At 44.0% G+C, this 14,413-nt stretch overlaps 1 protein-coding gene across 3 annotated transcripts in view; it reads right to left on the bottom strand.

Moving 5' to 3' along the window:
- The window catches only part of CEP95 (centrosomal protein 95), a 1,206,983-nt gene that overhangs the window by 752,992 nt on the left and 439,578 nt on the right, over positions 1-14,413 (bottom strand). For all 3 annotated transcript variants that reach the window (XM_069655013.1, XM_069655014.1, XM_069655015.1), the window contains one exon: positions 13,930-14,150. In XM_069655013.1, the coding sequence (XP_069511114.1) occupies positions 13,930-14,150 (221 nt within the window). The remainder of the gene's footprint in view (positions 1-13,929; positions 14,151-14,413) is intronic.

Raw genomic sequence — 14,413 nt, 5'->3', positions numbered from 1 at the left:
GTGTGTCTCCACAAGAATTGCAGACTTTTTAATGCTGCCTACATACCTTATACATAACTAGTTTACTTTAAAGTTGTGCCTACATACCAAAGATGTACTGGCTTTGCATATCAATCGCCTACAGACCAAGTCATTATGCAGTTCCCCATAAAAACGGCATAGGTCATACTATTAGCGTTAGCGAAGTGTATTGAGTGTGTTGCCTGTATCTGGCGAGTCTTTCTGCCATTGCCACTGCAAGGAGAGGAAAAGGAGGAGCTTTGCCATAAAACACCTGGCCCCGCCGGAGCAGAGCGTAGCGGCGTGTATTGAGTGTGTTGCCTGTGTCTGGCGAGTCTTTCTGCCATTGCCACTGCAAGGAGAGGAAAAGGATGAGCTTTGCCATAAAACACCTGACCCTGCCGGAGCGGAGCGTATCGAGTGTGTTGCCTGTGTTTCCTGGTGGTCCGTGGGGGCGTGGACAGTGAGGAGTAACATCACACATCACCTCAGAAATTGGTGAGCCGGTAAGAGCGGATTAGTGCAGACTGGAGCGTGCACTGCTCCAATTAAAAGTAGCTGTGGGTGCATCTGAGGCCGGGAGTCCGCAGAATGAGGACAGTGACAACCGCGAACACCCGCGCTAAAGCGAAGCGTAGCGTGACATCTGTAAATGCTAATACAAATGTACCTATCCTGCACGCCGCTTCGGCGAGGATCCCGCAATTGGAAATTAGAGACTCGGCCCCACCTGTTGCACCTCTCCCCCCTCAGTACGGCAATCTTCATCTGTTGGTACAGAAACAAATAGTAGGGAGAAGGGAGGAGGTGTAGGAATAAACAGAGCAGCGACCGAAGTATGTGTTGGAAAGGGGGTCAATGAAAACACAAGTAAGCTTGGTAGTGTGAGCGAGGAAGAAGCGGAGGTTGGGGTTGATGAGGGCGCCGCGAGTGAACCACACACACGTAAACACTCACACCCAACACAAGCCGAGGATGTGATGGTAAAGGAGATATCGGCGGTAGTTGTGAGTGACAACGCAGGTTCTGTGAAGGAAAGATGCATTGTAATGGTACATCATACACCGGCGCTGAGTAACATCCCCCCCTCTCGCCAGCTACTAATCCCCTCTCAGCTCGAAATGTGTGTCCGACCATGTGTAGATCTACTGGGTGAGGCTGAAACTTATAAGAGCGGTACAGCCGATCAGGGTGCCTCGACAGGTACTCATCTGAATCATAATGTTAGTGTAAAGGATACGGAGAAAATGCAAAAAGACAGGAAATGGGATCTAATTCCAGCGAAAGAAGCTCATGTCAGAGATGCTGGAAATAATATCCAACCAGCAGCAATGACAAATGGTACGGAAAGTCCTATAGAGGAGCAAGTGTCCTCGAGGCTCCTACAAGCGAGGCCGGAGGTGACAGTCCCAAGGATGGTGAGTTGCTACAAGGATCCTCCATCTTCAATATGTGCATCGACTATGGAGAATATATCAAATTCAGGGCCATCTTTAAAAATGTTGGCATGGACTAGAGTTGCAGCAAAGCACAAGCCAGAACCTAAAACTCTAAAAACAGCGAACACGATCGCTACACCACCATTCCTGAATGAAACAGAGGGCCCAAGTCCCCCTCTACAAATAATGATGAAGACCACAAATCCAGAAGAGACAATGCTAGAGATAAATGAGAACTGGACAAGACCTGAGGTCTGGAATGAAAGAACTGCTGAGCCAAACTCTCCTAAAATAATACCCCGAAGAGATTCCTTGGGGATCATTGTTCAACTGCTGAAAGATCTAGCAGCGATGAATTCCAAAATAGCGCAACTACGAAAGCCCTCCCGAGCAAACTCAAGCGAGAAAACAACGCCACAAGTTGGGTGGCTATCAAACAAGGACCGGAACATTGCTGACGTCTTGAGACTTGAAGCAAATACACCAACGCTTGAGACGAGAAATGATGAAATTGTAGTTTCTCAAAAGAGAGGTAGAAGAAACATAACCTCTAATAGCGAAACAGAAGGCTTGTCCAAACGATTTAAAGGGAGATTAGGGGAGAACGGATCCCCCTCTGCTCAAATGCCCAAGAGAGCATATTTTGAGCGAGTCAACCTCTGAGTCTGAGTGTGAAGACAAGACACCACGCGTACACAAAGCGAGTCACCAGCCGAGTCGAGCATCAAATTCTAGTGAAGTGAAAATCTCTCAAGACAGCGCCGCCCTCTTAGAGTTGGTTGTTGCAAAATTAAGTCCGATTTTGATGTCAGCCACGACAATATCTGAGGCGCCTTTGATGAAGTTGTATGAGAATCTAAATGAGAATTGCCGTGACCAAACTACGCTAATAGCACTACTCAACTAAAAAATCATAAAACTGGAAGCCGACCTAATGGAAATGACAGCACAGGTCGTAATGACAAGAAGAGGCAACGAAATCTCTAACAGCCTTAAAAGAGTCTCTAAAGAATTCTGCGGAAGATAAGAGACTCCTGGCGGAAGTCACAAGACAGGCCTTGACACTGTTACAAAATGAACAACAAGGATGTCGCGGTTACCAAATGGCAGCCCAATGTCAGAACTGGGAACAGAGGCTACTGGTGAGAAGCCACTTATTGCTAACCAACTCAAAGAGAAAATTGCGAAGAATAAGAAGGCATCTCCATCTCAGAATTGCTGCTATGTAAATGAACTCACCATTAGCAAGGTGTCAAGTGTAACCCCGAGAAAGGACTGAATGAAATGGGCAGTCCAATGAATATGGGTATACAAGCAGTTTCAACTTCCATGACGATACCAGTAAAAGCGAATTCATTGATCACTTCTCAAAGTGAAAGAGAGAACGGAAATGGTGTTAACTCCCCAATAATCGACCTGACTGACCTAGATAAAAGCAATGCCCCCAGCACAGTGAGTGCCAAGATTACTTCTAAATCACCACCACCAAAAAATAATGATTCAGAGTGGTTTGATATATTCGAAAACCCGAAATCGCAAGTGAGCGGGGAAAAACCAAAGAAAGGTCTGAAGGCAGATCAGAAGCAGAGTAATTGTAACAAAAAGACGAAACCTCAGCAAGCACAAAAGCACTAAAAGCCGAGGAGCTCAGTGAATTTCTTTAGAAATATCAAAGCACTGAATCTTACAGTAAACAACACAGCAAATCACAACAAAAAATAAAAATAACAACGAAGATGTTGTGCCAGACGGGGAAACCGAAACTTTAGAATCTCAAGCAGAGAATAAAGAATCCCAGCCAGGAACAATCAGTAAATCAAAGAATAATAGTGCTCCCCTATTGATAGATGATGAGGAAGATTCTGAGGAATTACTGAACCTGTCAACTTACAGCACACCAGTTGATGAAGGCACAGAGAATAAAACCACAACTGAAGTAAATCAAATAAGGGAGGATAAAAGTGGCCAAGGTGAGACCCCAGTTGACTTAACTGGTCCACGGGTGCCAATACAAGAACATGAGAAAGTGCGAGACGACCACCTCAGAGGTAAAAGAGTGGTCTCTTGGCCTCGATCACCAATGAAAACAAACCCTACAAAAGAAAAAATAAGTGCAAAACTTCAAGAAACCCAAGTCTTCTACACGCTTGACGAAAAACGTGTGATAAGCATGCTGAAAGCGAATAGTGGGGTGTTGTTCCCGGTAGAAGCACAGATCAAAACAAAGGAGGCTCCTCCAAAACACAATTTAAACCTAGAGCCATTGAAAGTGGTCCCGAGCTCTGCTACTAAATTAGATGGGGCTAAGAGTGAAAATCCAAATAAATCCAACCAGCAGCAGCACCCCATCCCCAATTCTAACCTTAAGACGCCAGTAAGACTCCAACCTTTCAGAATACTGGTGGAAAAGATTGAATCCAGAAAAAGTGATGCTCCACTAAACAGGTACACTATATCGCAGATATTCCAAAAAATCCCAGTTTTAAAAAGTATAAAAAGTGCACAAATCAATCGGGTTGAAATTATAACAGACGCAATCCGGAAATTTGTCCTGCTACACATCACGGACAAGAAAGATGTGGAACTGGTCATGATGTGCGAAAGGCAGTTGTGGGAGGCTGGCTACCAAATTTATGAGGTGGACAACGCTCTGGTGGGAGTTGAGCCTGATAAATTAAAGGAAAAAAAAGTGACAACAGAAAAAAGAAAGGGATGCCCGGCGAACAGCCCTGTAATAGCAGGTGTCAGTGATGAGGCTCAGAGAAACGATGAAACACAATCAAGGGAAGGAGATGAGAATTCATCTTGTCCATTGAATGATACAAGATTGAATGAAATTAAAATGACTATAGAGAATTGGCAGGACAATAAATCGGCACAGTCTATGAATGAGGACTCGAAAATCCAGGAAGACAAGGGAACAAAATGGGCATGGTTGGCAAAAGTTTAAATGGCTCAACTAAGAGTTAATGCCAGGGGAAAGTGATAAAGTTAGTGATAGCCTCTTGGAACATGAGAGGCTTTTCTCACCTTTTGAATTCTACACCCGAAAGTTTAGGAAAGGCTGATTTTATATGCCTGCAAGAAACGTGGCTCGCAAATATACCTTATGTGGAGGGCTTTGATGTTGCAATAAATCCAGCTATTAGAATGACCAAAGGACGTCCAATGTCGGGCCAATTAACCCTAATTAAAAGAAAATGCGGTATGAGAATCAAATCAGCTTTAAATATTTCACCATTCGTGCAGAAAATTTGTGTAGAACCTGCAAGCCAGTCAGAGCTGAAGGTGCAGGTGATTCACCTTCTAAACGTCTACTGGAACACAACGCGAAAACACACCAAAAATTCGAAGATGATCTCCTAGGAGCAATCGACAACATCATAATTGATGACCCCGGAAGCTAGGTTGATTGTGTGTGGAGACTTCAACATGAAAATAATCGAACTTGAGCAACCAAAAGCTGCTACGAACGCCAAAGAAAGATAGAACGGTGAATGCTGGTTAAAAGAAATGTCATATAGGAATCTGACAATGTTGAATGAAAACGCGTGGAGATATCCCAGCTAAGCCAACCTGCGAAAGAGATGGTCAAAAATGTATATTAGATTACATCTTTGTATCGAACAATCTGGTGCAGGATATAATCTCCTTCGAGGTGAACAGGTCAAACAAAAGTGACCATAATATTGTGCTTATGGAATGGAAGATGAACAAACCTGCTCAGAGGAAACAATGGAGACAAGGAGTGTCGTTGGTCCCAGGGCGGAACAGATTGTGACTTAGAAATGCCGACATATTGGTGGTGACAAACTCTGAAACAGTACCAGGAACGGGGTTGGTCTGATCTAATTGAATACCAGCAGTTCTTAGAGATTTATAAAACTCAAAAGGCCAACCATATGACTAAACCTGGGTACCCATCAATACAATCCTGATGTTGCGAGAAGAAAAAGAGTTGAGGAAATTCATAAGAAGAATTGGTGCTGCAAACCTAAGGAATGACAATAGTCAAGTTAAAAAGACAAAGAATAAATACATTAATTGGTGTAAACAGCATCGGGCTATAATGGAACAATGAGATGCCGAGCTAATGCTGAAGGCTCTAAACCAAAGAAACTCCAAAGGTTTTTGGGCTATAATAAATAAAGTATCTAATTCCGAAATGGCAATAATATCATGTATGGTACCTGAAAGAGTAGGCAAGTCACTATGAAAAATTATTCAAAAAGAAAAATCCTGAGTACCACAAATTTTCAGTGGAGCGAACCCTGGTAAATCGAAATAGACCGAGAAGACATTTGGGCAACTATTAAAAAAAAGCAGTGCCTTGCGCACAGCCGGGCCGGATGGCTTGTCGAATGCAGACTTAAAAAGAGAACATCGACAAGTGGGCAGACTTCTGTGACATTTTGTTCCGCTCAATAATTAAAGAAGGAAGGATCCCTGTGTCATGGAAATCTGGGATAATCGTACCCATCTTTAAGAAAGGAATACGCACGGACCCTGCTAATTATCGGCCAATAGCCCTCTTAGATGTAGTGGGCAAAGTGTTTGCAACGCAACTATTGGCGCAACTTACAGCATGGATCCTAAAGGAGGAGATTTACGATGACTGACAGTCTGGGTTTGTCAAACGGGTAGGCTGTTGTGTAAATTTACTAATGCTGAACCTGCTAAAAATTGATGCAATTAGATCCGGCCAAAAAATATATCTTGCATTCATTGATATGGCGAATGTGTTTGATGAAGTGGATAGAGAAACACTCTGGTACAAACTTATGGAAAGAGGGTGCAATAAAAGCCTTATCCAAGCCATCAAAGAGCTATACTCAGATACTTATATCCAAGTCAGTTTGGACCGAGAAGGAAACTTAAACCCCATACCAACAGAGAGGGGTGTAAAACAAGGCTGCCCATTAGGGGCAACCTTGTTTAACTTCAACATATCAGAAGTAGGCACTGCTTTAGCAAATGTGTCATTTCCACCACGGCTGAACGGAAGTCTGATAAACCATATCATATCAACGAAAATTGACAGCACTAAGAACCTTTCAGGAAGACCTGGGACTGGAGATTAATGCCGCCAAATCGGAAATGTTGGTTCTAGAAAACAAAAGAGGAGGAAAATCCAATAGGTTTAGACAAGGCTGGTCGCTTGGTGAGAAAAAGCTGCACAAAGTCCCATACACAAGGTACCTGGGAACAATCAATAGCTCTAGTATTAACGACGCTCCGATGATGAAAAAACTTCTAAACAGCTGCAAACAACTGACTGCGCAAGGTATGATAATCCCAAAAAAATATGGAAAATGTTCATGCGTCCAGTACGAAAATTCTACCAGAGCAAAGTCTCGCCAATTCTAACCTATAGAGCCGAGAACATGTTTGGGTCCGAATACAAACTATGGTCATGATGCGAAGGCTTTTTCTGGAAGAAAATTCTCCAGATCCCCCAAGGGACGCCAACTGCAAGTGTCCTGTTTGAAGTAGGGATGTTGTCACTTAATGCAAGGATCACTTGGAATAAGCCATCACTATTTAGGAAGACATGTGATGAGGCAAATCTACCTCCTTTCAAAATTTTGAGAGCAGAGATGAATCCAAAGAAATCAGCGCTAAACGAATGGAAACAACAGTGCAAAGTGATCCTAATCCAACTCGGAACAGACGAACGAACTCTTTGGTATAATCCAGACTCTGTGAAAAAGAAATTGTTGGATTGAAATAGCAGAGAAAAGATTGACCCATAAATCCAGGCAAAATCTACCACCAGAAGCAAAAAAGCGAAATACGCTTCCAAATTACCGGAGGCTAGCACCTTGCAAGCGTTTAAGAAGGTTGTTCCTAAAGTTCCGATTGAATATCTTTGAAACAAAAGAAATTCTGAGTCACCGACGGATGATCCCGATAAACAATACAAAATGTAGACTGTGTGCTAAGGACGAGGAAAACTTAAAACACCTGATTCTGTATTGCACGGACCTAAGGATCCTACGTGAGAATTGTCTGGGTAAATTGAGGAGCTCATACCAGACGTATAACGCTGAAGAATGGTGGAAACATCTGCAAATCGAGGAAAGCAAAAAGCTGATGATTGGCATGATGCGATTTTAGGAGCAAATCCAATTGGAGACAAGATCCCCACATACTTGTAGCGATGCCGCAGAGTGCGAGAGGAAAGAGACTTGTTGTTTTAAATGAAAGACTCATAAAATAAGTAGCAGTCTAATTTTTGAGTAAAGTAATATGTGATCATCAGAATGATGAAGGAAAAGGATAAGAAAGATGAATCATTTTAGAGAATAAGAAAAATGCTATGTTGACAAGTTTTCTTGTCTTTCTTTTTTTTACCCTGTTTGTGTATCTATTTTCAAAAAGTTTGTATAAACTAAAGGAAAAAAAAAAAATTTACCGCATAGCTGGTTTGACCCTCCATATCTGCCCACCCAGCAATAAGCTAGATCAACACACCAATTAACCCTCTTAACAAACCGGTCATAACTAGTACGCTCACAGAGAATCAGAGACTAGTAATACCTACTAACTGCCAGAATCTTTATAACACCCACATACACTGCTAAGACAGCAGAATCAGAAAGGTAGAAAGGTGAGAATTGGAAGCAGCCCTCAATACCCCTTCCAATCAGTCATCTTGAGACTCTGCAGGCTTCCCACTGCTTCACCTCTAGAGACCAATGACCACTTTTAGCTCCAGATGTGTCCTGAAGCACCCAGCAGACCCACATTGACACATTGGCCCGATAAACAGATCGGGCCAAGACCCTTGCCTAAATCTACCTTGACAGCCATCCAACCGACCATAACACTGTACACACAAGAAACGATGACTGCTACTCTGTTCATTAATAGACACCCTGCACTATCAACCACAAATGCTCCAGTCGGAACTGATTGACTAACAAAAGTAATCCTGAACAGCCCAACGGCACTCGTCCATCCAGCCAAACCAACCCTAAAATGACAGAACTTGTGTTGATTAATAGGCATCTTGTGCCTGTCTCCAAGCACTCCTCAGAAATGTTTTACCTTCTCCCTGAAGACCAGATCGACTTGCTGTTCACCACAGAACCACAGCTCTCCCATGATCAGTCCCAAGTTATCCACAACAGTATCCCATCAGGCTTCAAGATCATCTCTGGTAATCACAACATCAGGCGATAAGGTGGCATAGCTCTAGGGCACAGAGACTCCTTCATAGTCTCAACACCCTCCATTGACATCAACTCAGACTGTGAATCACTTGATCTGACCTATTCCATCTCTCCGACGAAGCTTCACCTTACTCTACAGACATCCCTACTACAGCCTCCACATTGCTGACAAACTCACTACTGGTGCCACCATTCTGGCCATAAATCACCATTCACTAACTACACTTGGTAATTTCAACATTTGGTTCAAGAAAGAAGATAACGTTATTACAAAGTCACTTGGAGCAAACCTTGCAGCATTACAACTCAGAAGGTTAAGGGCCCCATCCATATAGAGGGACATACATTGGCTGTAATTTTTTGTAAGGAAAACTGAATCACAGTTAGCTCCACAGTTCACCTCCCCTGGGGAGACCACTTATCTATCCCTTTCACAATATTAACTGAGGGGCCATGCATTGTGGGAGCCTTCAAAAGAACAATCAACCATGACCAGACTGTGGAAAGGAATCCACATGAACACCAACCAAATATACTGTCCCCAAAAAGGGACAAACATCCATGCTAGATGCAAAATACCATATCCACAACTTGATTCTTTCTGAATTGGACTGTATTGCCCCTGAGAAACCTGCACAATTTAGGTTTTAAAAAAAGTAAGCTAAATGGTCCACCCTCAGACTGATACTGAAAATGGGAAACTTGAGAAGAAAGAATATGTACACATTCGCAAATTTGGCTGCCATCAACAGTTATGTCTTTACAAGGCTGAAGTAATCGAAGCAAAGAAATCCCACCACTCCAAACGCATTGGTGCATCACAAAAAAAGGAATTGTAGAAGATATTGCAAGAATTAAAAAAAGCTCGACAGTCGGCAATGCAACCCCCTACCCCTACCCCTACACATGAGCTCTGTGACCAGATTGTTGTACACTTCAACCAAAAGGATACTCGGAATCCACGATCAACTCAACAAAGAACACTCCAACCCACACATCACCAATCTTATTCCATGAAAATCACCCACTACTTCCCCTCTATAGTCTTTCTGCCTTCTGTCTGTAGAAGACCTACAAGCTACCATGGACTCATACAACCCATCAGAATCGCCCAAGGATTCCCTCCCACCCCAATCTTTACAAATCTATCATTAAATCTACAGACTTAACACCAATCCTCTGATGCCTCCTAAATGACTCCATCAGAATTGGAAGAGTCCCAGCTCAGATGAAATCTGCATACATCAGGCCCCTGCTTAAAACACCCAGCGCTGACCCATATGACGTAGCCAGCCATTGTCCTATCTCAAACACCCTTTTCATCAGGAAACATCTGGAAAAATGTATATGTCATCTCTGGGATTCCATCAAAACAAGGTACCTCCTGGTCGAGGCATAGCATGGATTTAAACCTTTCAGGAGTACAGAATCGACTCTGTGCTCCATCGGGGATACACTTTGTAAACAATGTGCTCATCCTGCTGGGGTATAGCGCTCTTTCATCGACAGGTGTAATTTCAATTTTTTGAAAAATACTCAGCAAAATATATAAGAGGGTTGGGAAAGTGTATATAAGAGATGGGTCAGGAAAAGGTAAAAAAAAACCAATAGGGGATGGGGAGTTTAGGGGGTTATCCCTCCCAAAAAACAAAAACTAAAAAAAAATCTATTTCGATTCTTTTTTTGGTAAAAACATCGAAATGACAACCGTCGATGAAATTACATAGAACCTCTGCTGGATATCTCAGCTGCTTTTGACACCACCAGTCACGATATCCCCCTAAAAGAACTGGAAGATATTGGTATCCAAGAAACACTCGATTGGATCACCTCCATCCTCTCTGGCAGAAAATAAACCATTATCTTAGGCCCCTGTGTATGGCATGCATAAGAAAGGAGGAGGCGAGGTACTTAGAAGCCAGCGCGTGGGCTGGAGGAGCATGGTACCCAGTGAGACAGAGTAACCAGACCACCAGTCAGAGCAGCAGACAGGTAAGTCAGCAGGGGAGCGAGAGGGAGAAAGCCGAGGTGAAAGGTTAGGTCTTGAGCTGCTTCCAGAACTTCAGGTGGTCCGGCTCAAGTTTGAGATGGGCAGGGAAGCCATTACAGAGGGAGGCACCTGCAGAGGACAGAGCTCTACCCTCCACTTTCTGCATGAAGCAGCGTCGGACCCTCAGAGTTAGAGGTGGCTGAGCGAAGGGCTCGAAAAGGAAGGTGTTTTGGAAGAGAGTTGGATGTAGTGCAGGCCCTAGTCCCAGAAAGCCTTGTGGACGATGGAGGGTCTTGAACTTGATCCTTGCAGCCACCGGGAGTCAGTGAAGAATTAGGGCTGGATAGATACGGTCCCTTGGCTTGAGGCCAAGGACATATCTCACAGTCCTGTTCTGGATTAGTTGCAGAGGGCTGAGAGTAGATGAAGGTAGATTGAAAAAGAGGCAGTTACTGTAGCCTAGCCTAGAGAGAACCAGCCTTCTGGAGACAGTGAGCTTCTGCAGGAAAGTGAGAAAAGGCATGTAATAGTATGCCAGAGGAGGGGGGGGGGCCTTCGCATCAACAATACCACAAGTTAGCAGAGTATCTAGGGCCCATCCGGAAACTCCCCTGCCCCCCCGGGCAATAATGGAGAACTCAGCCATGGGGAAAATGCACTGTCTTTATTCTCCAATAGACGGGATCATACAGGAAACAACAAAATATCCGGCAATCTCAGAATTTGAGCCTGTGTCACCCAGTTATGTTTCATGTTGACTTGTAAACATTAACACCATCCACAAAACATAAGGGGCATTCCCATTGGGTAGCTCGGGTGGTACTACCTATAGAAGTTCCATATGTTAATCGTCCATTGGTTTACCATGTCAGGTGGCTTTGTCTGAGACTTCACCAAAGACTATTACTTGTTGCAGGCTCACACGATGACCATTGGCCCGTGCAAAATTTTGACACCACTCCACGATCGGAGTGTCTGGAGCGAGTCCCGCCCCCCCCCCCCAAACCTGGGACCCTGTTCTGCTCAGTGTACCTTTTCAAGGTAATGAGAAAGACTGTCTCCCCATTGTTGCCACTGGTCTGGTCACCTAGCCTGAGAGTGCGCCTGCAGGTTGCAGTTTTTGGTGGACAAGGCATGTATCAATCTTGTCTGCTTCGCTGGGAACAGCTCTGCTTCCCACCATGAGTAAATAGCAATTGTGCGGCTCTGCTGGCTCACGTGTGCAAGGACCACAAAGCTGAGCCTGTCTAGAATTATGAGGATTTTATTCTGTATTTTGCAGGTGACACAGCCTCCGGAATCTTCAACCCGCCCTTTGTCCTTGGCTGTGGACACAGTCTCTGTGCTGCAGGGATGGCCCTCTTCCCTCCATGTATTTGAGTCCTGTGGTTTTAGGTGTAATCACTAGTCAGTCTATGGGTACCCTACATGTTCGAATATCTTCTTTGAGGTTAGGCGTGATAGAGGCCTATAGGGCCCTTATATGTTCCTGTAGCTCCTTATGATTAGTTGCGGTACAGCAATTGCAAGCTCGGTCCATGTATGCTTGACTTTCTTGCGCTTGGCTAAGGAAGTGTGTGTAAATATATATATATATATATAGTATATGAGAGTTTGCTTCGTGACTAACGCTGCTATGTCGTGTTGTCATTAGTGACATCATCACGGCTGGATCTTTGTCATCAGTCAACCTAATCTATCGATGAGTCACCGGTCTCTTTGAATCTGTCAACTGGATAAGGCTTAAAGGGTCGTCTGAGCGTATATCTCTTGCCTTAGGTGGGATACACTGGCGTGCCAGGTGATCGGCCGAACAGTGAGTTGCACCGGTAGCTTCTCATCTTCGGGATCATATTTGCATAGGAGACATGAGGGCCATTCAAGAGATCCCCCCCCCCCCCTTCAGGAGGAATACCTCCGAGGAGGTGCAGTGGGCTTTCTGGGCAAGGTGTGAGATGTGTGGAGAGAGTTATGTCGAAGATGACACCAAGGTTTTTTGCCTCGCAGGAAGGCCAAGGGAGAGGGCCCAAGGAGGACGGCAAGAGAAAGAGGAAAAGCGGGAGCAGGGGTCCCAATGAGAAGGATCTCAGTCTTACTGGCATTAAGGCAGATCGTTGGAGGCACACCAATCCTGAATCACGGATAGACAATCAGGAATGAGCGCGAGAGGAGAGGCGACTGAAGGGAGCCTGAAAGAAAGTTGATTGTAATCCACATAACACTCAAAGTTCGAGGAGAACATAGAGAGAAGGTTGTCCAAAAGGGGCACGTAGACATTGAAGAGCCAGGTTGAGAGGTTAGAGCACTGGGGCCCATGGGCTCTGCAAGTTCATGTAAGTGGCAAGGTGCTGTTCTGCAAAATCACGACATTCTGATTGGATCCAGTAAATCTGGCAGAGCAGCCTAATGCACAGATTGGCATCATAAGTCATCTAGACATTCAGCATGTGCTGCTAAGTCCAGTCATGGAATATACTTGCCCTTGCGCAGAGGGCAACATTAAATGGGAGTACATTTAAAGCGCCAATGATGTTGGTGCAGCCAGTGGTGGCAATAAAAAGTGGCTTTTCTAGCATTCGCTTTTCCTTGATTGTTTGGAGCGAGATGTCCCCATGGACATTGGGAAGGGAACATCCAAAATCTATTTTAGGACAACAAAATTGGCTGAAAAATGCCATGCAGCAATTCAACAGAAAGCTGAATATGGCCAATGTCACAGTAAGGAAAGTGTGCCAACAATTTGTTGAGTGGGGTATTGCAGTCTGAATGTGGATGCTGCTGTTAAGATCACCCTGTAGGGTGGAGGCGATTGCCATATGGCTCTTTTCAACCTTTTTCAGGTACCCATTTGCACCTGTGCCTAATTGTGCTCACCTACCAGTCATTACCTCCATCATTTAGTTGCATATGAACTTGGTGGAGATTGGAAATTGTTTACAGGCAGTGTTCAAATTTATCAACCGGTGGTAAATATTGCAATAACACATGCAGGATATAATGGATGTTGGGTTTGTCAAATACTGCATGCATCTTTTTTTATCTATTCCGCATACAGTAAAGACTGCAAGTGATGTCGAAATCCTAATCCAAACTACGTTTATTATTGGCTCGTAATGAAGAGCTTAGTATTTTTAGGTGTCAGTGGCTCCTAATGAAGACCTTTGCATTTTCAGGGGCAACGGGATAGGATCCTGTGCATTACAGCCAATGTGTTACGGAGAAGAAAAGGGGTGTACATGCGATAATGAAAAGCCTCAAAAATGTAGCTCAGCTGTAGTGGGTAAACACCCATACTACTACAAAAGTTTATAATTTCCATACTTACACTTTTAGATGGTTCTGTAGGTCTTTGATGTTGTGTACTAGGTGAAGAAAATATGTCTGGGCTTAGTCGAGATCCTGTTCTTCCAATCAGAGGGCCATGCCGAGGATCTGTGGGCTGGTAGGGGGGCTGGAGAGGAATAGCTGACCGGATAGGCTCTCCATATATTTGAGCCCTATTCTGCAAATCAGCCTCAGGAAATCCATTGCTATTTACAGGATTATCTAGTTGATCAAATAAAGAAATAGATTTAGGTGGATTATCTGCAAAAATCAAAAATGAAAGCGTATTTTAAAATGTGTGGAATCTTTAAAACTTTGATGAGCAACACCAACTCCATCCAATTAAAAAACATTCCTTCGACAACAAACGGGCATTAGTTAATCTCCAAACAGGTGTACTTCATCACACTCAAGAACCTCCTCTCAAAGAATAGCTCACCTCGAACACTTTGGTCCACACACCCTCTGCTCCCTACCTAATCTGG

Source organism: Ambystoma mexicanum, chromosome 3q, assembly GCF_040938575.1.
Source record: "Ambystoma mexicanum isolate Mex_15411 chromosome 3q, UKY_AmexF1_1, whole genome shotgun sequence".
In the NCBI taxonomy this organism is placed as follows: Eukaryota; Metazoa; Chordata; class Amphibia; order Caudata; family Ambystomatidae; genus Ambystoma; species Ambystoma mexicanum.
The sequence above is the reverse complement of the archived record's forward strand: the minus strand, read 5'-3'. Positions and strand labels throughout refer to the sequence as shown.